At 39.1% G+C, this 22388-nt stretch overlaps 4 protein-coding genes across 5 annotated transcripts; 3 read left to right on the forward strand and 1 right to left on the reverse strand.

The window, feature by feature from the left end:
• The first annotated feature begins 4486 nt into the window (after positions 1-4486).
• On the forward strand, positions 4487-10199 carry LOC135583072 (glutamate receptor 3.4-like). Of its 2 annotated transcripts, XM_065082664.1 has the most exons (6): positions 4489-5109; positions 5757-7102; positions 7236-7513; positions 8666-8697; positions 8834-9240; positions 9331-10199. In XM_065082664.1, the coding sequence occupies exons 1-6, from the start codon at positions 4827-4829 to the stop codon at positions 9778-9780; spliced, it is 2796 nt and encodes a 931-aa protein (XP_064938736.1). In that variant the 5' UTR covers positions 4489-4826; the 3' UTR covers positions 9781-10199. The 2 variants fall into 2 exon arrangements, with proteins under 2 accessions (XP_018674144.2, XP_064938736.1); XM_018818599.2 differs by lacking the exons at positions 8666-8697; positions 9331-10199 and having other exon boundaries at positions 4487-5109; positions 8834-9120.
• Positions 10200-11012: 813 nt separating this feature from the next.
• On the forward strand, positions 11013-12673 carry LOC135592932 (septum-promoting GTP-binding protein 1-like). The gene is made up of 6 exons (XM_065082666.1): positions 11013-11421; positions 11528-11648; positions 11736-11829; positions 11952-11991; positions 12098-12181; positions 12375-12673. Exons 1-6 carry the CDS (start codon positions 11134-11136, stop codon positions 12537-12539), a joined length of 792 nt encoding a protein of 263 aa, XP_064938738.1. The 5' UTR covers positions 11013-11133; the 3' UTR covers positions 12540-12673.
• Positions 12674-13139: 466 nt separating this feature from the next.
• On the forward strand, positions 13140-15772 carry LOC135592933 (large ribosomal subunit protein eL42). Its single transcript, XM_065082667.1, has 4 exons — positions 13140-13297; positions 14887-15066; positions 15301-15375; positions 15456-15772. The coding sequence occupies exons 1-4, from the start codon at positions 13295-13297 to the stop codon at positions 15513-15515; spliced, it is 318 nt and encodes a 105-aa protein (XP_064938739.1). The 5' UTR covers positions 13140-13294; the 3' UTR covers positions 15516-15772.
• Positions 15773-16607: 835 nt separating this feature from the next.
• LOC135592930 (glucose-6-phosphate/phosphate translocator 2, chloroplastic-like) lies at positions 16608-19834 on the reverse strand. Its single transcript, XM_065082665.1, has 5 exons — positions 18948-19834; positions 18628-18853; positions 17966-18188; positions 17217-17430; positions 16608-16958 (listed from the first exon to the last, which is right to left on the reverse strand). Exons 1-5 carry the CDS (start codon positions 19476-19478, stop codon positions 16947-16949), a joined length of 1206 nt encoding a protein of 401 aa, XP_064938737.1. The 5' UTR covers positions 19479-19834; the 3' UTR covers positions 16608-16946.
• Between the last annotated feature and the right edge of the window lie 2554 nt (positions 19835-22388).

The following is a 22388-nucleotide window of genomic DNA, read 5'->3' on the forward strand; positions in this document are numbered from 1 at the left end:
CTGGCTGCTTTGTTTGCTTATGAATCCAGACAGAGGTGATCTAGTCAGCATCAACTTATACGCATTACCAGTAAAAATGCTTTGAATCAATTGGTGGGTGGATTCATCTGATAAAACCATGTTGTCTACAGCATGCTCTTTATAATAATATCAAAGGGCAATCATGTCATCGTGGATTTTATTTTCGAAAAGAAAACACAAATTACAGGTAAATTATAACTCGTGTATGAATTTTGTATGCACTTTGAAGGTATAAATTTCATGAAAGCATTATTATACCTGACCTAACTAATTTACACAGCCCAAAGGTCTACGAAACCAGTCAAATGATGGCCAACCTTGTCTCTGTATTTGTGCATGTCAACATGGGTATCACATGAAACACCTGCGAGAAATGGCCATGCTGATTTTGGATTTGCCCATGTGTGACAACCGTGATGATTTCAGCCATTGGCTCAGTTAGCTTTTGAATGGACGATGATGAGATGTGGGTGATCCACCGTCTGAATGATAAGACAAGACAACGTGACATGAATGACATGTCTACAAGATAACGATGATCACCATCTTCACACACCACGTGATCTGAATGACAAGATAACGGTGAGGCTCGGGTTACTATCCCAAATGCTACGTTGATGACTCATATAAGTTATGAGTGATCACCATCATTGATGATCACCATGACTCATCAATCTATAGAGGCACCGGTGAGACTCTAAGATACTACCCCGAATTTTGTTCTCATGATGCCGCTATATCTTAATAATAGTGTATCCGAACATATTTTTATAAATTAATATTAATTTTATTAGTTTTATATGAGATTAATCGGGATGTTATTATTGGTAAACTTATTACGTCGTGGTCGAGGAGTCAACATGGCTTGGTCCACTGGTCGATGTTCGGAGTTCTCGATCGGTTGGAAGAAGTGTTGGAGTCGGCTAGATCAGGGGTCGGGATGACTACGCCTCCGAGGGTGACCGAGTTCTTGCACATAGGCCCTGGTCGGGGAGGTTCCCAACCTGGGCCTCCCGTAGATTAAGTCAGTGGGCTTGTTTTTCCCATTTTTCCTAGCCAGGTGCCGATCATAGGTTTTTATACTATTGCTCAAGGATCGATCGTACGCAGACTTAGCGCGACGATCGACCCCCGAGTGACGAGATGGTACTTTCGTGCAACTGTCGCTCGGTATGCGTGGAGTGGCACCATACGATATAGTCCCGAGCTTTTCGAGGCGGGACTTGCTGAGGGGGGCCCTCCCTATACGTCGACATTGGCATGACATGGCATGGGTCATGACATGGCCAGGATCCAATATGTCCTATCAGTTATAATCTCATCAGCATTTTCTAAACCCCTTTTATTTTCTTCAAAGAAATATAAAATAAAAAAAACTAAGAAAAACCAATAAAAGTTTTCAAAAATTTAGATGATCAGAAAAATTAACCCCATCTACAAATTTAAAAAACCGACCGAAATTAATTGTAAAAAATTCCCAAAGAAATAAATGCCGCATCGTCTGAAACATGAAATGAAGTCAGAAACTAGCAAGTAAATAATCTTTGGGGATTGATTAATTCCTTGTATTGTTCTCCAGTTCATCACTCGCAAAGAACAAGCAGGAAGGCTGTAAGAGTCAATCGTCGTTCTGTATTCGAAAGCACCATCATTCAATTCCGCTTGGACCTTTGTCAGCGAAATGGCACATCGTAGCTGTCAATATTGAATCTTTGTAATTTTTATGACAGGGAATGAAGAAAACAATGCCTCGTGATGGTTTGAATTAGATGAGTCGATTGAAGGCTTGTTCTGTGTCGCTCTTTCAACGATGCTAAGAAAAGTCAACCCTTTCTTTGGTAGTGCTAAATTCTACTGAATTGTTGCAGCAATACTTCCTACAAAATCTGGCCGGTGCTTAATTCAATATCAATAATACCGAAGTTGTAGAGAGAATATAAATATTTTATAAGAAGGAATACATATCTATACTTATAGAGACGTACATATCATCGAAATATTGATCATATAAAGCTAAAGTATCGATCGCATCATTATTTTTCTATCATTAATAAAATAAAATAGAAGATAAAAGAAGTATATAGGTCTTCTACGCTACTTATCAAATCATTGTTCAAATGTTTTTTAGGTAGAATTAAGTTATTATACTAATTAGGTCATAAATAAAATTAAAAAAATTACACAAATATTTAAGCTCCAATGAAGAACTAAATGAAGAAAAAAATGGGTCTGAAATGATGACTCATGACTACAATAATGTTCCGCTTTGACCCGTTGTTCTCTCTTTCCATGTCAAGTTTTGACCTCTACGATTAGTGCATTAATTACACATTAAGGAACACAAGTCATTAAGAGAGGAAATCATTCGAGTAAATTTGTAGAAGAACAAATGCCTTGACACTGACTTGGTAAAGGTGAATACTACATCTTATAAGATGATGGATCCGAAGTGGTGATAGCTAAGTCTTCTATGTAGAATTTTAGATGGAATATAAAATGATATCGGATCCATTTTTTAAGGGATCGATCTATCTATGCCAATCATTGTTTTTACTTAATAAAATAACCACACTATATTTTTTGCAAACGAAGAAATTGTGTCATTTATATGGTTTGACTTCTCTAGATTCGTGGAGGAGGATCTTAAAGAAATCAATTCATCTCAAACAAAAAAAATCATGAATGTTAATGTCATGCCTCATGCACAAGAGATATAAATAACATTGAGTCAACAAACAAATTTATATGCTGCAATCAATTCCTTTAAGATACACAAAATCATGATTCGAGTCCCAAAAATAATATGTGCATATATTGATAGTTCCGAAACCCTTTACTACATACAATCAATAAAATATGATTACGAGATAACTCACATAAAATTATTACGAGCTTCAATGGTGATCATCGGCAATTCGTCTATAGTTAAACCTAGTCAATTCATCGACTTAAAGGAATGAGATAGAATGCTGCACGCACTGATGTAGTAGACAGATCTTGTCATTGAATCTGTCCTTTTTTGTTTGGTCATATGTGATTCATAATGAAGAAACGATAACACAAGATGTAGATATTTCGTTGGGTTGGTGAGCGCCAAATAGTGAAAATATCATGTCATAGCATGAGAGGAGAGACTATAAAAACCCAAGAATAATTAGTGACAATGAGTGTTCACGAATCGCTTCTCCCATTAAACTAAGGATCAGCATTGTTTATTTCTTTATGTCTTTATCTCGATATAAAACCTTGAAAATTAAACATGCAACATACTTTACAATATTATTTTTATTCCCTATTTCATTGTAAGAGATTAGTTCTTATCTAAAATAAAAAATGTCTATGTAAATCGGAAATATAATCCAGCATATGGCATGTCCTTTGAAGTAAGGAAGAAAGAAGGGAGAGATATAGTTGTTCATCATTCAAAATGTGATTTTTGATGTTTTCCCTAATTGCACTTGGGAACTCTCAATGCTATCTGTTTATTAACTGAAAATTTTATCCATAAGACTAGTTTATATATATATATATATATATATATATATATATATATATATATATATATATATATATATATATATATATATATATGAGAGGAATATTATGAGATTATTCTGATTGAAGGCATAATAACGTAATCAATTTTATCATTTTTCTTGAATCTTGATCTTATTATTCCATCTCTTCTAAGTAAAGAATAAGGATAAGAAGAAAATGATAATATTAAAGATAATGGATGATAAAGAAAAGGACACAGCATCTAATACAGAGATGAATATGATGATAATTAGAGTGTCTTCAAGAGATTGATTGATTGAAGTCGAGGAGGTTGATTAGTGCCAATAATTAAGGTTAAACATCATAACCTTAAATATTAATTTTTTTAGTATTTAACCTTAAATAATAATTTTTTTAAAAAATAATCATCCATCATCAAGGATGGAAGGAAAAAAAAAAACACCTTTATCTCATATCTTGAAAGGGATCTGAATTCTTTAACCATCCAAATTAATGGACATTGTCATAAATTGTAAGCTGATCCCCTCCATCTCATGTACTGACTGGCCTATTACCTTCAAAACTTTTCAGGATGGATCAGTCCACCTAAATAGCCTTTTAATTTTTCACTGAGACATATGCAGAGTTCATTATTGGGAATAGAAAGTCTGTCCAATGAACTTTTATCCTTCCATTATGAGTCCAATAGAAACAACTTGTGTTCTTGGGAGAGAGAAGATGGTGATTCCAAAGATCTCAACAATCCTCCTGCTTTGCTTTTGAGACCCTGTGGGAAAGTATAGGTTCCTTGACTGTAGAGGACAAAGGCAGCAGTACTGGATGGAGGGGCAACGGATCTTTCTCTCAGCACGTGACCCAAACATTACTGCTCACCCCAACAGCTACTCAAGATCTTATGATCTTTCTTTATGCTTGTATATTCACCCTTTGCCCATTCTTTATTTTATAGCCTCAGGTAAGAGCATTAGATTCTATTTCCAATTGTATCGGCCACCTCAAAACCATCATCTCTCCCTTATGTCAAAGTGGGGTGCTCGTTTAAGATCAATCACATCTCCTGAGGCATCAAGTTTAAACGACACTTGCCATCATTTTCCTCTCCAGTTTCTTTACCTCGTGATCATGGGCTGGTAAGTCTTTCCGTCCATGGAGTCTTCGGGCCCCTTGCTGTCTCTAATATTTCTACATGGGGATTCATCTAGTTCCTGAGCTTCAAGATCCCATGCCATTTTAGCTACACAGTAGTCAACAAAATACACCTCTTCTTCTTCGTCTTTTTCTTCTGCATGATGGGTTCGATTCCTCTCCTGGTTCTGTGTTTCTCTTTTACTCTGATTGCCGCCATTGCTGCAACTGCAAGTGACAACAACACGATTTCCGGCTCGAGGCCGAGTGAGATCAGTATTGGGGCTCTCTTCACCTTCGATTCCACGATTGGGAGGGCTGCAAAGCCGGCGATTGAGCTCGCAGTCGACGATGTGAACAAGAACTCGAGCGTTCTTGCTGGGACGAGGCTCAGGTTGTTTACCCAGGACACAAATTGCAGCGGATTTCTTGGAACCATAGAAGGTAACAGACACTGACCGCCCGGTTACGTATACCTCACAGATAGCGCTGATCTCTTAGTTACCAGTTAGTGATTTCGATAAGGTCACGTTTAGTCTTCAGGTAATTGAGTGTAGTTGGGATTGTTAGAATTATTTGGCTTTAGATTTGTAGTTGGCTTTTGGTTGTATCTCAGCATGTGAATCTTTCTTGAAGAAATTGCTAGATTTAAGCTTCCGAGCTTGTCACCAAATAGAATCTAATATCTTTCCTTTCAAGGAAAAGAATTTGATGCCTGTTCATGTGGTAAACATACCTTTTTTAGTCATATGAATTCCTTAGTACGGGATGATTGTTTCTTGCGTGTGATGGTTTAATTTATTCTTCTGCTTGGTTCTACTTCTGTTTGATTTTAGTTATGGTTTAAAGAACATTTTCCTTGTGGACAAAAATAAAAATAGTTGGAAGAATTCATGATTTTTTGAGGAACTTCATTGTTGAGTTCCATTTCTTTCTAGCTCCATTTTTTCAATGGTCCTTCTCTTTAGGACTAAAAAGGTTTAGCTCCAAAACTGCATCTTTTGTGGCCGTAGAATTGTTTCAAGTACTTATTGTCTTCCGATGACTGTGATCTTGGATAACTGTGACAATGAAAGTTCTTGCTATTGCAGCATTGCAGCTAATAGAGAAGAATGTAGTTGCTATGATAGGGCCACAATCCTCTGGGATTGCCCATGTTATCTCACATGCTGTCAACGAACTCCATGTGCCACTTCTCACTTTCGCTGCCACAGACCCAACTCTTTCTCCTCTGCAATACCCCTACTTGATTCGCACGACCCAGAATGACGATTTCCAGATGAAAGCAATAGCTGATATAATCAGTAACTACGGTTGGAGGGAAGTCATTGCCATCTTTGTGGATGATGATTATGGTCGAGGTGGAATAACTGCACTAGAAGATGCTCTGGCAAAGAAACGCTCTAAAATCTCCTATAAAGCTCCATTCTCTCCGAATGCTGACACAAGTGTGCTTAATGACTTGCTGGTAAAAGTAAATCTTTTGGAGTCTCGGGTTTATGTTGTTCATGTAAACCCTGATTCAGGTCTCATGATCTTCTCGGTGGCAAAATCTCTAGGAATGATGGGTAGTGGTTATGTGTGGATAGCATCAGACTGGCTTGCTTCTGTTTTAGATTCAACTGTGCCAATTAATCCAGACACCACGGATCTTATACAAGGGGCTATTGTTCTTCGACAGCATACTGCAGATTCTGATCTCAAGAGAACATTTACGTCCAGATGGAGTAATATGGTCCAAAATGGGACTACAACTTCAAGCTTGAACACATATGCATTGTATGCTTACGATTCTGTTTGGTTGCTTGCTCATGCTCTTGACCAGTTCCTCTATGAAGGACAGAAAATTTCTTTCTCTGATGATCCTAGATTGCATGACACAAATGGAAGTTCATTGCATTTAACTGCACTCAAGTACTTCGACAGTGGTGATAAGTTGCTCAAGCAACTGCTGCTTACAGACTTTACAGGTGTGACTGGTCATGTTAAATTTAATTCGGATGGCAATATGATCCATCCAGCCTATGACATACTTAATATCCTAGGGCCAGTTCCACGAAGGTTAGGATTTTGGTCTAATTATTCCGGTCTTTCAGTTGTTGCTCCTGAAGTTCTTTATGGTAAGCCACCAAATACATCCACCAGTAGCCAGCAGCTTCACAGTGTCATTTGGCCTGGTGATACCACAACTATACCGCGTGGTTGGGTGTTCCCAAATAATGGAAAGCCTCTAAGGATTGGAGTCCCTTACCGGACTAGTTATAAGGAATTTGTAACGAAAGATAATGGCCCTGACGTTGTAAAAGGATATTGTATCGATGTGTTTAAAGCTGCTGTTAACTTGTTGCCATATCCAGTCCCCTATTCAGTCATTCTGTTTGGTGATGGTCTTAAGAATCCTAACTACAATGATCTGGTGGAAAAGGTTTCTCAAAATGTGAGTACTTCTCCTTTAACTTACTGTTGCTTTACTTTCCTATGGCCAATTTAGTTTTAAGATGGACTGTTTCAACTATATCTTCTATATAGCGATTTCTGAAATCTTGGAACTTGTATGTTTTCTCCTTTAGTACTTTGATGCAGCTGTAGGGGACATATCTATTGTGACAAACAGGACGAGAATTGTTGACTTCACACAGCCATATATAGAATCAGGCCTTGTAATTGTCGCACCAGTCAAAGAGAGAACCTCAAGTCCTTGGGCCTTCCTAAAACCTTTTACGATCCAGATGTGGGGTGTCACAGGGGCTTTCTTTCTTTTTGTGGGAGCAGTGGTTTGGATTCTTGAGCATCGAACAAATACTGAATTTCGTGGATCTCCTAGACAACAACTCGTGACAATATTTTGGTTAGTATTGTCTACTATTCAGGTTTACCGTTTACTTGCCATGGTTTACCAATGTGATATGCTGGAAGATGATAAAATAAGCAGATATGTAGTAATAGGGTATGCACTTAAAGCTCATAAACTTTGCACCAATCAGACTATGTTTTAGATATAACATCTGACCAACTTACTTTCATCTAAATTCTTATAACCGTAGCATATTTTTCCTACTATATCAGTTGGTTACTTCAAGTTCAAATGTTTGGACTTTTTCACTGGTAAACTTATAAATCCATGGTGTTCATAATCATACAATTAAGTTGTTAGACATCTTAGCGGGTCAACATGGATGGAAAATCCTATACTGCTGCATCCTGGCAGATCTGATTCTATGAACACATATACTGCATATTGCCAAGAACAGGACATTTCTAAGAGTGAAACACAAAGTTTGGTTATGGTTCTATAATCCTAATGGTACTTTGTTAAAAAATTTATCATTTCTCTTACAATGAAAGAAACGCTCTTGAGGAATTCCAATATAGCGAAGCGCCTATCTACTGTGTTGCATCAAATTTGTCTGTTCATCTGGTGCCCTATCTGAGCACTTATCTCTGTCTCTGGCCAAGTGAAAACATAAACAAGACCAAGATAAACAGTTGAACTAGTCATTTAAGTCAGGTTGACACTGGTTAATGTTCGTTACCTTGTGAGTAGCGGAATGGTGAAAACAGAAAATGTCGATTATTTTTATTTTATATTTTGAGGCTTTGACGCTGTTTTGATTGATAGTTCAGGAAACATTTTCACTAGATTAACTCATTCTTCAATTCCTAGTAGCAGAAATTGTATTTTACCCGTGTTTATGAATTTTAGACTTTCATCCTCTCATGGTGTTGAAGAAGATGGTTAGAGTTTTATATTGTCACTATTCCACGTTTGCTCAGTGAGTTTGAATTAGTATTTTAAACCATGTATTTATTTGATGCATGTGAATGTAGTTCGGTGATTACACACAAGATTTTCTTGACTTTTTGGTGAAATTAAGTTTTGAAAACCATATTTGTGTAATCGTAAGCTTTCTCTGGTGCTAGATCCACTGACCTGTTAAAGTTCCCTTCTTATTTTGTTATGCTTAGATACATAGATTTACACGAATTTTCTGTTTTGCAGGTTTAGTTTCTCCACTATGTTCTTTGCACACAGTAAGTAAATCATACCAATACCCCAAATCCTGACATATCAGCATAATTGTGCAGATGATTTTGTTCTTTCACCCTCTGCACATTACTGTAAGGAAACCAAAATGTCTGTTCTAATATCACCTCTGCATATTTTCAGGAGAGAACACCGGGAGTACTCTTGGGCGGTTTGTGCTGATCATTTGGCTCTTTGTGGTCTTGATAATCAATTCAAGCTACACAGCAAGTTTGACATCTATCCTCACAGTTCAGCAACTCTCATCAGGAATTCAAGGACTTGATAGTTTGATCTCTAGCTCTGACCCTATAGGATACCAGGTTGGTTCATTCGCAAAAAACTATATGATGGAAGAGCTAAACATTGCTGAGTCGCGGTTGGTATCCCTAAATAATCCTGAAGCTTACGCAAGGGCACTTGAGCTTGGGCCAAAAAATGGAGGTGTTGCTGCAATAGTTGATGAGCTTCCATACATTGAACTCTTCTTGTCCAACAACTGCAAGTACACGACGGTTGGTCAGGAGTTCACGAAAAGTGGATGGGGCTTTGTAAGTATCAACATTCTTTGCACTTGCATCACATGATCCCAACAGCTAAAGCCTATTGTAGTTCTGAAAATTGATATTTTGGATTGACAGGCCTTCCCAAGAGACTCTCCTCTTGCAGTGGATCTATCGACAGCCATCCTGACACTGTCAGAAAATGGTGATCTCCAAAGGATCCATGACAAATGGCTAGCACGCACTGGTTGCAGTTCACAAGACAATGAGATAGATTCGAACCGGTTAAGCCTTGGCAGTTTCTGGGGCCTTTTCCTCATCTGTGGTCTTGCATGCTTGTTAGCTCTCATCGTGTTCTTCATGAGAATATTCTGCCAATATAGCAGGTATAGTAGCCAAGACGATGTTGGAAGCATTGAGCCTGAGCGCAGTTTCAGGCGTCCAATGCGATTAACTAGCATCAAGGATTTGATTTCTTTTGTCGATAAGAAGGAAGAAGAAGTTAAGTGCGCAATCAAGCGAAAATCTAGTGATAAGCAGCAACAGAGTAGCCAAGTGACTAATGAACAGTCCATGTCACCAGCATAGGAAGAGCAATTGGAAAATGCTGAAGAGAATAGTTTGTACTCCTTGCATGTTCGAGTGCTCGAGCATATAGTACAAAAGCAGGATAGGCAGCAATCTACAAAGATGTGGGCTTGTAGATGGTAAGTTTAAACCTTTTGTGCTTATGACTTAGTAGCACAGAAGGGTCTTTTTCTGAGTTTGGATAATCTACATTCCCTGTAATCGATACTTTTAGGCAACCCAAGTGAATTCATGCCTATAATTAAAAAAAAAAGAAGTTCAATCTAAAAGAGAAGTATTTAGGCAGGTGGATCTGTTGAGTCTGTATCAATTGAATGCAATTATATTGCTCAAGTCTTTCTTGTGTTTGATGTATTACATAAATTTCATGTAAGAATGAAGTGATGAGATCAAAAAATTTTGATTCTTCATGACCTAAACTCTGTTGTGGTTAGCAATCATTTACAAATTGAGCATATCTGTTGAACTTGTTTAGCTTGTGCACAAAAAATGCAGATTTAGAACTTGCATGTGGTTAATATTACAGTGATATCACGATATGATCGACGGGTTTTATTTGTCATACAAATCATATCATGATAAGCTCAATGAACTACTATTGGAAATGCAACCTCAGTTCGGTTAATGAACATGATAGATACCTTGCATGCTTATAGTTGCAGGAATATTGCTACCCCAACCTATGATTCACTCTTACCAATCAATGAAAGGACTATATCCTTTTGTTCCTCTTGTTATTATTGTTGTTCTTCTCAGATGTAAAACACACTGCCAAAGTTTCAGGTTTATAGTTGCTGCATGATTTAGCATAATGGGTATAGGTAATACAAATTATTCATTAGATATTGCTGGGTATCATTGATTATTTCCAATGAGAATAATTGTATATATATCATTCAAGAACCAAGAGATACAGCACGAAGTAACCTTCACGCTGAGATGAGCAATTCATGTTGTTCGTATGTTTCATTCTTTCAGTGCCAATTTCGACACGCATCCTCGTCTCCTGATGAGACATCGTCGGTGATCTCAGCGGCCACGATTCCCAAACAAACATACAAAACCTTACTCGTTTTAAGCGAGGAAGCATTTTGCACCAACCAATCTCTCGTCTTTGGTCAACCCTTTCCTCACGCACCATCCGCTCGTCACCACGTGCACCATATGATAGAGAGAGAGAGAGAGAGAAAGTCGTGAAGGAGAGGAAGAAGACAACGAGAATAGGATACAAAGGGCCACCAACGATTATGGAGCCATACCTTGGCTCCCCACCACCCCTCTCTCCCCTTCGTTGATGGGCGAGAGAGGCCTTCTACCCTTCACCGCCACCATCGACGCCACGGCCCAACGAACATGAGTCACGTCGGCCAGGCTCTGGTCCACCTCGAGGCCAAGTGGGCTCGCCTTGTCCGCCGCTTCTTCCACGCCGTCCGGGGCCACCTCGTCTCGTGCTCCTCCTGCGACGGTCGGTACCGGCAGCTTAAGGCGAACCTGCGTGCGCCGAATCCCATGGTGGTGCTACATGACATTCCCCAGGTGGATGTTGTGGGGGTGCGCACCGAAACGGAGGTGGACTCCGATGTGCTGTCGTTGAAGATTAGCGTCCTCGGTGATTGCCATATTGGAAAAACAAGCTTCATGGTATATATTCATATGCAATTCTTGATCTTTTGGTTATCATTAACCTGCAATAAACGTAAGTAGATCTGATAGTCTGTTCTTTTGTGTTGCTTGCGTGATGCGGTAGACCAAGTGTGTGGGAGATATGGAGGAACAGAGAGGAGTAGAAACTGCAGGATTGAATCTAATGGACAAAATTTTCGATCTCAAGGGAGCAAGGATCGCTTTCAGGATATGGGAGGTAGAAGGTAAGAACAGAGTTCTCTTCTTCAAATATAAATGCCATGTTAGCATACCAGGATGAACCTATTGGAGATTAAACACGGTCCTTGTAGGTGATGATCATCTGGATCATGTCCCCGTCGCCTGTAAAGATGCTGTAGCAGTTCTCATTATGTTCGATCTTACCAACCGATGTACGCTAAACAAGTTAGTATTTCCTCTATCATAAGTTGAAATCGTGTCTTGTGTATCATCTCCTTTGAAGATTAGTAAGGATGCTTGGAAGTTCTTGTTCTGCATCTCATGTCGTGTGACCTTTCTTCCTTCAGTGCTATTTCCTGGTATCAACAAGCAAGAAGATGGAACAAGGTATTGATGTTTTCCTCATTTGCTTTCCCCTACTGCATCTGATACCATGGCTCTCATGGTTGCGTCTGCTGATCATACTAATTCGTCTCTCTTCCGCTTCGTCTAGACCGCGATTCCTGTACTTATAGGGACCAAGTTTGATGACTTCGTTCAGCTTCCTCTTGAAATGCAATGGGCGATCGTGAATCAGGTGGAGTTTCATTCCAATATCCCATCATCCGTAGATTGTTGTCTGTGATTCGATCACAGATTAACATCGATGCTGAAACAAAATCGAGTTTTTCTTCTTCTAATTGCAGCCTCGATCACTGTTTAGTAGTGCATAATCTTTAAGAACTATGTTGGTGCGGAAATGAGCAGGTATTTTTGTGTTGTTTGAGCAGGCCAGAGCATGCGCAAGAGCGATGAAAGCGACACTGTTTTTTTCGAGTGCCACCCACAACATTAACGTGAACAAGATCTTCAAGTTTGTCGTGGCCAAGTTGTTCAACTTGCCATGGACGGTGGAGAGAAATTTGAACATAGGAGAACCTACCATTGATTTCTAGGTTCTTTTTTTTACTTGGCTTTTCGCTTTCTTTCTTCTTCTTCTTCTCTTATTTGTTACAGAAGCTCCTTGTCCTGTAATTGCTACGCTGTGGATAGCAACACGCTGCATGACAAGGGTTGATGAGCCTTGAAATTTCAGAATACCAACTGGAATCCTACTTGAATTGTTCAATGTAGAGATTGATAGCTCAAACAACAAAGATACGAAACACCATGAATATGATGGCTGAGTTCGATCTAGCATTCATTAGGAAAGCAAATGAGCAGCTGATCGTGCGATGATGTACCACTCCGGAAGTGAAGGCATGGGGGGCAGAGATCGAACAACCTGCACTTTGTTCTACATCACTTGCCGGTTAATCAAATCAAACGAAAAATGCCAAATCGTGCAGCTTTCAGCTTCCAATCGTCTCGCACCGAGTCGAAACGTTCGAGTCGAATTGAACCCTAAATGTTACATTGAAGGGTGCTTCGACCGCCACGCGAACATAATGGACTTTTAGCTGCTCATCAAACGAAAAATGCCTAAATGTCAATTACTCGCGGCCTCGAGGGCTTTTGAGAGAGTCCTCGCTCCAGCCCAAAAGCCCATCCATGGCGTGGGGGCGCACATTTGGGATTCCATTGGTCTACGTTTTAAAGCCCTAACCCTAACATACCGCTCTACGGTACATAAGAAAGGCGGCTGCGACCTCGTCCGGCTCTTATTGCTCTTGGTCTTGGGAGGCGGAAACACCAACCAAGCGCTGCAGTCATGGTAACGCGACGGATCTTGTTTCTTTTTGTCCTTGTGGATATGGGAAATTTTGGATTTGTTTCCTCGATTCTTCCCGACTGTTTTCTTTGTATCGATAGTGTTTGATCTGTTCCATATATCGGAACAAAAATCGATCTTTTAGGGGTTCGTGGCTAGATTCATCCGTCGCATGTTTTCTGTGGATGGGCGGAGGTGGATAGTATTGAGCGCTCAAAATAGGCTAGGGATTTTTGGCATAGAAAGGAGGCTTCTTTGAGTCTTAACTTTGTTAAGGAAGATTTCTCGGATTACTAGTTTCGGCCGTTTATAAACGACGTTTCCCGTGATTGGTGAAGCTAATCATGTTAGCGTCGTGGTGTGAAGACCAATTTTTTTCTCTTGTTATCTCTTGCGGCTGCATATTGTATCAATAGCTGAATCTGCCAAAACATTTTGGGCAAATTATTAGATTTATTACTGCATATTTTTAGGTTTCATTCATGTGAATGAAGTCATTTGTGTTTTCAAATTTACACGATACGTTTGACATTTAGGTTTTTTGACAACTGTATGAATTCTGTCTGATGACTCAATACTAGTATTTGATGACATTTAGGTTGAAGTGTTTAACATAGCTTCTTGTTTGTAATTGGTGCGACCAACATTATTGGAAATTTCGAATTAATTTTGCGTGCAAAAAATCAGATAATTATGTTGGGAAGTCATATGAGAATGCAGTTGAATATTTTTTATTCGTGCAATTTGATAGAAATTTATATGAAATTTGATAGGAAGTCTGAGTGACAACATGCAGTTCCACACTAGAGATATGGAAGCTTCCAGAGTAATATCTAGAGCTAATCTTTCTTCTCTCTGCTGACAAAGATCTGTCAGCCTGATGGTGTAACAGCCTGTTGAGGAAATAACATGTCATTCCAGATGGTTACCTAGAGCTTATTGTTAGTGTGAACCTCTTGAGTTACAAAATTATTATCACCTGTAACGCCTGCTGAGTAGCGACTGGAGATACATCATACGTGGGCTTTAGCTAATTGTGTAGATAGAATTGCAGTGAGTATCTTTCAGCTTACAATCTTGATTTTCCATTGAATTATAAAATAATTGCATCTACTTACACTAGATACGCTTGAATCAATCTCTTCTAGAGGCACTACACCAGAATCAATGCAGATTTTTACAGTCTAAATTGAGCTCAAGTCAGCTGATGTAAGTTGATAATCCTAGAGGAGTTTGAACTACCTTTTAGGTGTACCATCATGTATGTTTGGTGTTGGTGCTAAAAAATTGGTGTCTTGGGATCTTGAAACCTGAGTTAATAGTCAAAGGCTATCTTGGAGGTTAGCTATATTGATTATGTAACAAAGAGAGTCTTGTAGTATGGTTATTACACTTCAATAATTATGAGATATTTGGTGGTCAGAATTCCAAATAATTGAGATGCTTGGAAAACTTGCCTTAACCGGACTTTATTTTTTCAATTTTGTTTAATTTTTTTTCCTTTTCTTTTAGCAAGTACTTCCTTTGCTATATGTGGTCTGGCTCTCTTTTATCTGTTGATGATAAACTTTACTGTGAATGCCATTGTTCAGGTGAACGTTCCCAAGACAAAGAAAACATACTGCAAGAACAAGGCTTGCAGGAAGCACACTCTTCACAAGGTTACACAGTATAAGAAGGGAAAGGACAGCCTTTCTGTTCAAGGGAAGCGACGCTATGACAGGAAGCAATCAGGTTATGGTGGACAGACGAAGCCTGTTTTTCACAAGAAGGTATTTTTATCTGTTCCATGGTGCTTAAGGAATTTTATTTCTGATGCATGAGTTATATATATACTTGCTCTGCAACTGCTAGCTGGATTCTGGATTTATGTTTCCAAATTAGACATGATGAATACATTTCTCGTGCATCATCTATTCAATTTTATGTGAGATGACTGTCAGCTGTGCATATTACTGTCCTCTAAAGTAGTGTAGGTGTACTAATTGTCATTACTTTTCTGCCAGGCAAAAACCACCAAGAAGATTGTGTTGAAGCTTCAATGCCAAAGTTGCAAGCATTATTCGCAGCATCCCATAAAAGTACTAGCTCTGATATTCTATTGTTTTTCACCTTTTAATGTTTTTATCTATAACTAACATCATTTTCATCCTTGATACAGAGATGCAAGCACTTCGAGATTGGTGGAGACAAAAAGGGGAAGGGGACTTCTCTCTTCTAGTTTGTTTTTGTTGATGTCTCAATGCTGTGTCTTTCTGGTTTCACTGAAAATGGTAATTCTAGGTCTCAAGGGAACATGGCATACAGCTTGATGCTGTATCTTTTTGGTATCACTCTCAAATGGTAGTTCTAGTATATGTTCTCTAGCGAATTTGGTTCAAGTGACTGAAATGACAATGTTAATTTACTTATGCTTGTGGTTGAGAATGGATACTTAATATTTATTAATATCTATGAAGTTTACTTATTTGGATGCCAGCCTCGGCTGCCTTTATCCTTTATTAAATACATGAAATGAATAGTATTGCACACATGTATGACCCAGTCAAGCAGAACATGAATCTTCTATTCTGTGTTGGATGAGTATGTTGCCTTTTGACAGGCATATCATCTGTTGTGTAACATTCAGATTGAACACTGAACTTGATGTACTGATTCTTGACTACATTTTTTTTTTATCATCTGATTAAATATCAAAACAGATACAGGATGTACTGTCAGTGTTACATGTATCAAGGGGTGATTGTATGAGAGTAGGCAGATGATGAATATGTCTGGTGTTGAAATCTTGGTGGTCAAATACCCAGATGAAATGTAGGAAGTTTTGTTTACCCTGCTGCATATCACTGTGGTGGTCCATCTTCACCTCTACCATATAGCAGCATGCGTTGATGCCTCTTCCTACTTGCTTCCAACTCGAGAGAAGTAGTATGGTTTTCTTGCTAATTCAATTGTTTAACATCTGATAATGAAGTATTCAATTACCTTGGAATTTTGCCATTCTCCCACCCGAAAAACCAGAAAATGTAGTATCGATATGAATATATATTTCATAAAAGTCTGCAGAGCAGTCGAAGGCTGACAAGGCATTGCATATTCAGCAAACATCCAAAGAAGATCTAATGTTTCAGACATGAATCACAACGATATCACGAAATCACAGGTGTGGACAACTTGGCTCTCCGCTTTAACCAAGAGGCAATCCTTATTTAGTGTGTCCTTCAAGAACCCAAAAGGACCACATACTGGTCCTCACTTTTTCTCCCATATGACTGGGAATAATGAACTATGGCAAACGTTCCAACAAATGAGATAGACAATATACATATATAGATATTACTTTGCCTCAAAATCAAATGTGTCCATACATCACACAAGCATTGACAGTACCACACTCCCTCAAATCTCTTAATGAGAATAGTCTTGGTAGAAATACTCATATAAGCTGCAGATAACATCCTAAATCTAAAAGAATGACTGCAATTGCTTATTTTTCCAAATACATCTATCTGCAACAAAATGCTGCTGCTCAGCTGCTGCTTTGCAAAATTAATTAATCTGCCACTAAATGCACCAAAGAATCGGTAGATAAGAACTAACGATGACTAGTATAGTAGCATGCATGATCATATCGAAAAGGCCGCACTAGCTTTCACTGCTTAGCCTGCAAAACAAGTAAATCACAAGTAAGCACTATTAAGTTGCACATAATTACTGGCTATAATATTGAAGCACAAGACAAATGAAGGTTTACTTGCCCTACAGACTTTAAGCCTAGATGTTGAACACCATTGCACAATCACTGGTTTAACTACCATACATAATAGTGCAATCTTTTTTTCATTCACTACTATTTCATGCTCCATATGAGACAAAAAAAAGGAATTAGATTTCAGTTCAAGAACTGATGGAGCAAATTTACCTGGGAGTAGAGAAAAGTTCCAAAAATGGCGATGGCAGCTCCGAGGGCATTGATTGGCTGAACAGGTGTGTGGAAGATTATGATAGATGCAACAATCACCGATATCCTCTTCATGGTGTTACCAATGCTAAAAGTCAAGGGAGAGATTTCATCAAGCGACATGTAGGACACTTGATTGTACAAGTGGTAGAACACACTTTGCGCTGCCATCCACCTACATAATTCATAAATAGGTGAATTATGTTAGCTACAGAAACACTATGATACGATGCATAGTGAATGATCAGCAGTGGAAGAACAAAGAAAATAGTTCTCTCTAAATTAATCAAACTCTGGAATCAGTCTACACAAATTGAATGGTCTTTGCTGACCAAACAATGGAATAGTATACTTTGACCAAGAAGAATTATTGACTAAATGGAAGCAAATTATGAATTGATTTGCTGTATTACATGGAAGAACCTCTTGCCTTAATACTGAGGGAAAACCATATATGTACAAAAGAAAAAGATCAGTAAACATACATGTTTTAGATGCTATTGAACGATTTGACACCTAAATCACCAAGGTGCCCTCACTAAATGTCATGTAGATGAGAACACAGAAGATCTTGAGATAATGGATGTACAACATTTGAATTTGGTGCTCAATAATGTTGCACAGTGCAGAGCATGTAAATGTCATCAGTGTCTCGATACAAAAAAAAAAAAACGAAATCGAAGAGGAATAGGAGAAAACAATATAATTACCAGACAAAATGAGGACCGATCTGTGATACTGCTTTATTCCAACCAGCAGCCCACATCTGAGGACCCTCCACCGCAATAGCAAAGGGCATGAGTATTAACAGAGATAGCATAGAGAGGCAGGCGTAGTAGTTCATTCCACTGACCGACTTCCCTTTCATCCCTTTTTTTGAGAATATATTCCGAAACACAAATGCAAGGTTTGATATCATTGCCCCCATAAATCCTGCAACCATGAGAAACATGATCAAACACTTCAGGTAGCAGACTCCATGTGAACAATGCCATTCTTAGAACAGAATTATTAGGAAACCTCAAGATAGTCCTCAAGACATCATTAAGCAACACGGCAAACGGACTAGTAGTGACATACACGTAAAGGCATTGTGAAAGAGAAAGGTTTTGAACAACTTTCATACTCGACTCATCAAACAAATATTTGTTCTTGTCAAATTGCTACTGTTGAGTTCTTCTCAAAGAAGTTAATTTAGAACATTTGAAATATCGACAAAGAAAGAAAGAGGAAAAACTAAATGATTGAACAAAAATTACTAAGAAATACCACCTTTCTACCAAAAGAGATTAGGAACTATGAAATAGTTACCGGCAAGAATAACATTTCGCAGAGTTAAATTACTGAAACGCATCATCTCAACCACTCATACCGGTCATGTTAAAGTTCAGCTCAGTCACTGCAGCTAAAGCGCAACCACCGATGATCGGCAGCAGTGACAGATACACCGGCACGGGGAACCTCTCCCCCAACAAGAACCTCGACACCAACACGCTGAAGGCCGGCTCGCCGCTCTTAATTATGTGAGTGAACGACACCGCCACCTTCGACATGCTCACTGTCGCAGCCACATGCCCGATCGTGTGCGCCACGGCCACCTAACCAGAATTGGAGACCATCATCAACATCCACAAGATCCAAAAAGGATGCATCTTTTTATCCTAAAAGCCATCGAAATCGCAAATTTCTCACCGGAGCGAGAGCTTTCCAGAAATCCAGGTCGGTCTTTGGAACCTCGGCGACCCTCGCGCCCCAAGAGAGCAGCATTATGAGGGAGCCGACGGCGAGGGAGAGGGTGGAGGTCAGCCAGGGGTAAGGGAAGGCGTTGAGGACCTTCTTGTTGTAGATATTGAACACCACGTTGAGTGCCCACCACGTCGCGAAGTAGATGCCGATCTTGACCTTCTGCGCGGCGGCTGCGCGCCCCTCGTTGTCCAGCACCGGGATGCCCTCCGACCGGTCGGCCTCGTAGGCCCTCGCCTTCGACGACAGTCCTCGGAAATTGGCGACCGAAGCCGGTCCATCTCGAGAGCCAAGGCCGAAACTTCCGAGAGGGGCCAAGTACAAGGGTTTGAGAGACGAAAGGGACGAACCTAGCTTATCGGAAGAAGATGAAAGCGGTGAAACCCGCGGCAATGGCTTCCTCAGCGATCTGGACCTCAAAAGATCGGAGGCGGTGAAAGCCGCCATCGAGGGCATCGTCGAGCAGATCAAATTCGCCATTGGAACGTCGAAGAGAGGATCAAAACCCGATATTTCAGGCTCTGGATTCTTCAAAAACCCAGAGAGAAATAGAGGGAACTCAGAAAAATGTGATTTTTCTTCGACACCGGAGGAAAGTAGCGATTTTTACGGGTTCGACGGAAGAAAGTTTGATCCACAGAGGGTTTTACAATGAGAAGAACAAGGATCTAGAGTTCAGAAACGGGGACCATACGCAAAGAGATGAACGCTAACACGGAATCCGCGCTCGATATAGTTGCGGGCTGAGAGCCCTCCGGTGGGCTGTAAATTTATAGATAGAGATAGGAAGGAAGCAAAGAAAAGCAGGGAACTCTGGTGTTTGTAAGCAAAACGGGAGGAGAAAGTTTGGTGGCTGTGAAACTTTCTACGTCCTGCCTGCAAAATTTTGATTTTGTTACTTGTTGCTTGTGGTTTGTTCCTTTCATTGACTTCGTAGATTAGACTCTGACCTTCATTTGGGATTCCGAGGGGTTGCGGTACAGTGTATATAAAATTGCGACAAAGTTAGGATCCAAGATGGCAGATACGTGTGGGTTGGTGGCTTTCTCTCAAGCTGACCATTTGATGGCATGACTTAATCGTTTCTAGAGCAGGAAGAACAATCGCTTAGAACTTCTGGAGGAAACAAAGGAATAACCACAGGGGAAGATTCTGAGCATAATTCTCGTGAGCACCAGATGGATAGCGACGGCAATTAAAGGGAATGCGGTTGTAAAGGCTACAGAGTTCGGGAAGCACGCGGGTACCCATCGTCGACGAGCATCGTCTACAGCGCTCGCCGCGCGTTGGTAGGTGATGATGGGATGTCATGGGCCTCGTTCGCGGACCAGTGCAGTCGGGTTACTGATGATAGCGGATCGAATCTTTGTGGATATTTTATGCCTATCCGACCCATTTATGTTATGTTAGAGGATTTGGAAGGCACAACAAAAGGAAAATAAAGCGTTTATAACCATAAATAAGATGAGATTTGCATTTCTTTTTTTCGAACGATACGGACTATTTACAACCTTCAACATGATTATGGTTTCAATATGATTAATTGGTACTTACCAAATGAATATGGTTATATAACCCAAATCAGATCGGAAAATTCATAACCCTCAATTGATTCGCTTTGATCCCTAGAAAAATAAATACTTTTGATTCTTATTTATTACTAAATACATGTGAATTTTTTTAGGATATTTAATTTATATAATAAAAATGAAAAGAGAAGATAAATCCTATTATAAGTCCTATCATCTTATTTCGCAAATTATTAATTAATTTTATTTTATCCATATTTTTAACATGACATATAACTGTATTTCTTTTTGTTTAAAAAGTAGTATTTCGACAGTTGAGTAGTTAGTTACCTTAGATCTGAGAATTGATAGGATTTGATATATAGAAGGCCATTTTATTAGGTATAAATGTAGGGTTGACGTGGCATATTTCTCTCTATTATTGGTGATCTGAATTTTGAATAGATAGTGACTTGTATATTAATCAAAGTTTAGATTACATTATTAAAAAAAAGAAATTTAAGGTTTTACATCCCTACTTCTATTTATTTGAACTACTAACCTATGCCAATATCCATTGAGCATTGCATAAAACTATAACATGTTATAACAAACAAAAATGTCCATATAGAGGATCTACAACTCACCTATTGAACTGAAGAAACAGAAGGTACTTTATTCTGAGGAAGATCATTAATCATCCATTAGCAAAGAATCCCACATGATCTCGAAACTCACTAAAACATTTCCTCAAGAAAGCTATTCGATTAGTCCAAACGGTTTGAACTTGAGACTGACTTGGCTGTTGAAGGAGCATTTGTCGAAAATGCTCCCAACAAAGTTTTGTAGGCCTAGTTCCTTCGGGATGATCATAATAGTGATTTGAATTGAGATAGACATGAGAGGAACTTTAGTTGGATTTGAAACTAATTCCAACTTGGATAATGAAAAATTACATTAATAGTTTAGTACTAGGAGGATACAATATGTCTTGGGAAAATTTCATAAGACCTTCTAGGCTAAATCACAAGGACCCGAACGGGTCAAACGATAAAAAATCTGATTATATTGAACCCACGTAACTCGATCCTCCTGAGACCAACTCAGCTCGTATCTTTAGTCGAACCCACTTCACCCACTTTTTAAGTACTTAATCCCCTACTTTTCTGTTTATTACTCTAGGATTTGATAGTTAACCCACCACTATTTGTACAACATCCAATTTTATCAACCTAGCTCATAATTATACTCATTGAAACCTTCCATAACCTAACCCAACATGACCAATTCTTGATTAGAGTACACTAGATCATGGCCCTTATCTCCAATAGCTTATCCAAATAACACAACATTGGTCATGCCCAACTCCACTTACTCCACATTTTCCTAATTTAGTACCACTAACTGTTTCAACTCCTAATGGTAGACTCATGACTTCTGTCAGTCGATCTACCCTAAGGAATAGCTCCCCTCAAAACCTCTCTCACGGGTAACATCACAATCCTCTCCAAGGGCCCAAGGGACAAAAGGAGTCCATTGCTTAATTAGTCGAGCTCCCTTTAGATGTTCACATTTAGCTGTATGAGATGAACCAACGAATGGAGGATATTAAATAAAAGATTAGACAAGAAAAGCAACAAGAGATCGATCCCTACTTAAGGTCTCTATGTAAAATGTATTATAGAAGAATCAATCCCACAAGGGTTAGGGTTCCGAATGCCAACATTAGAGTAATATGAAGGGAACTTTGATCCTGCTAAACATGTAGCCACATTCACCACAAATAACATTGTTTAGGATGACAAACTCCCTGACACGTTGCACCTCCATAACAACTATGTAAGGGGCGATGAGAGAATAATTCTCTAAGTTTCTCCTGAAT

Source organism: Musa acuminata, chromosome BXJ1-9 (assembly GCF_036884655.1).
Source record: "Musa acuminata AAA Group cultivar baxijiao chromosome BXJ1-9, Cavendish_Baxijiao_AAA, whole genome shotgun sequence".
Classification (NCBI taxonomy): Eukaryota; Viridiplantae; Streptophyta; class Magnoliopsida; order Zingiberales; family Musaceae; genus Musa; species Musa acuminata.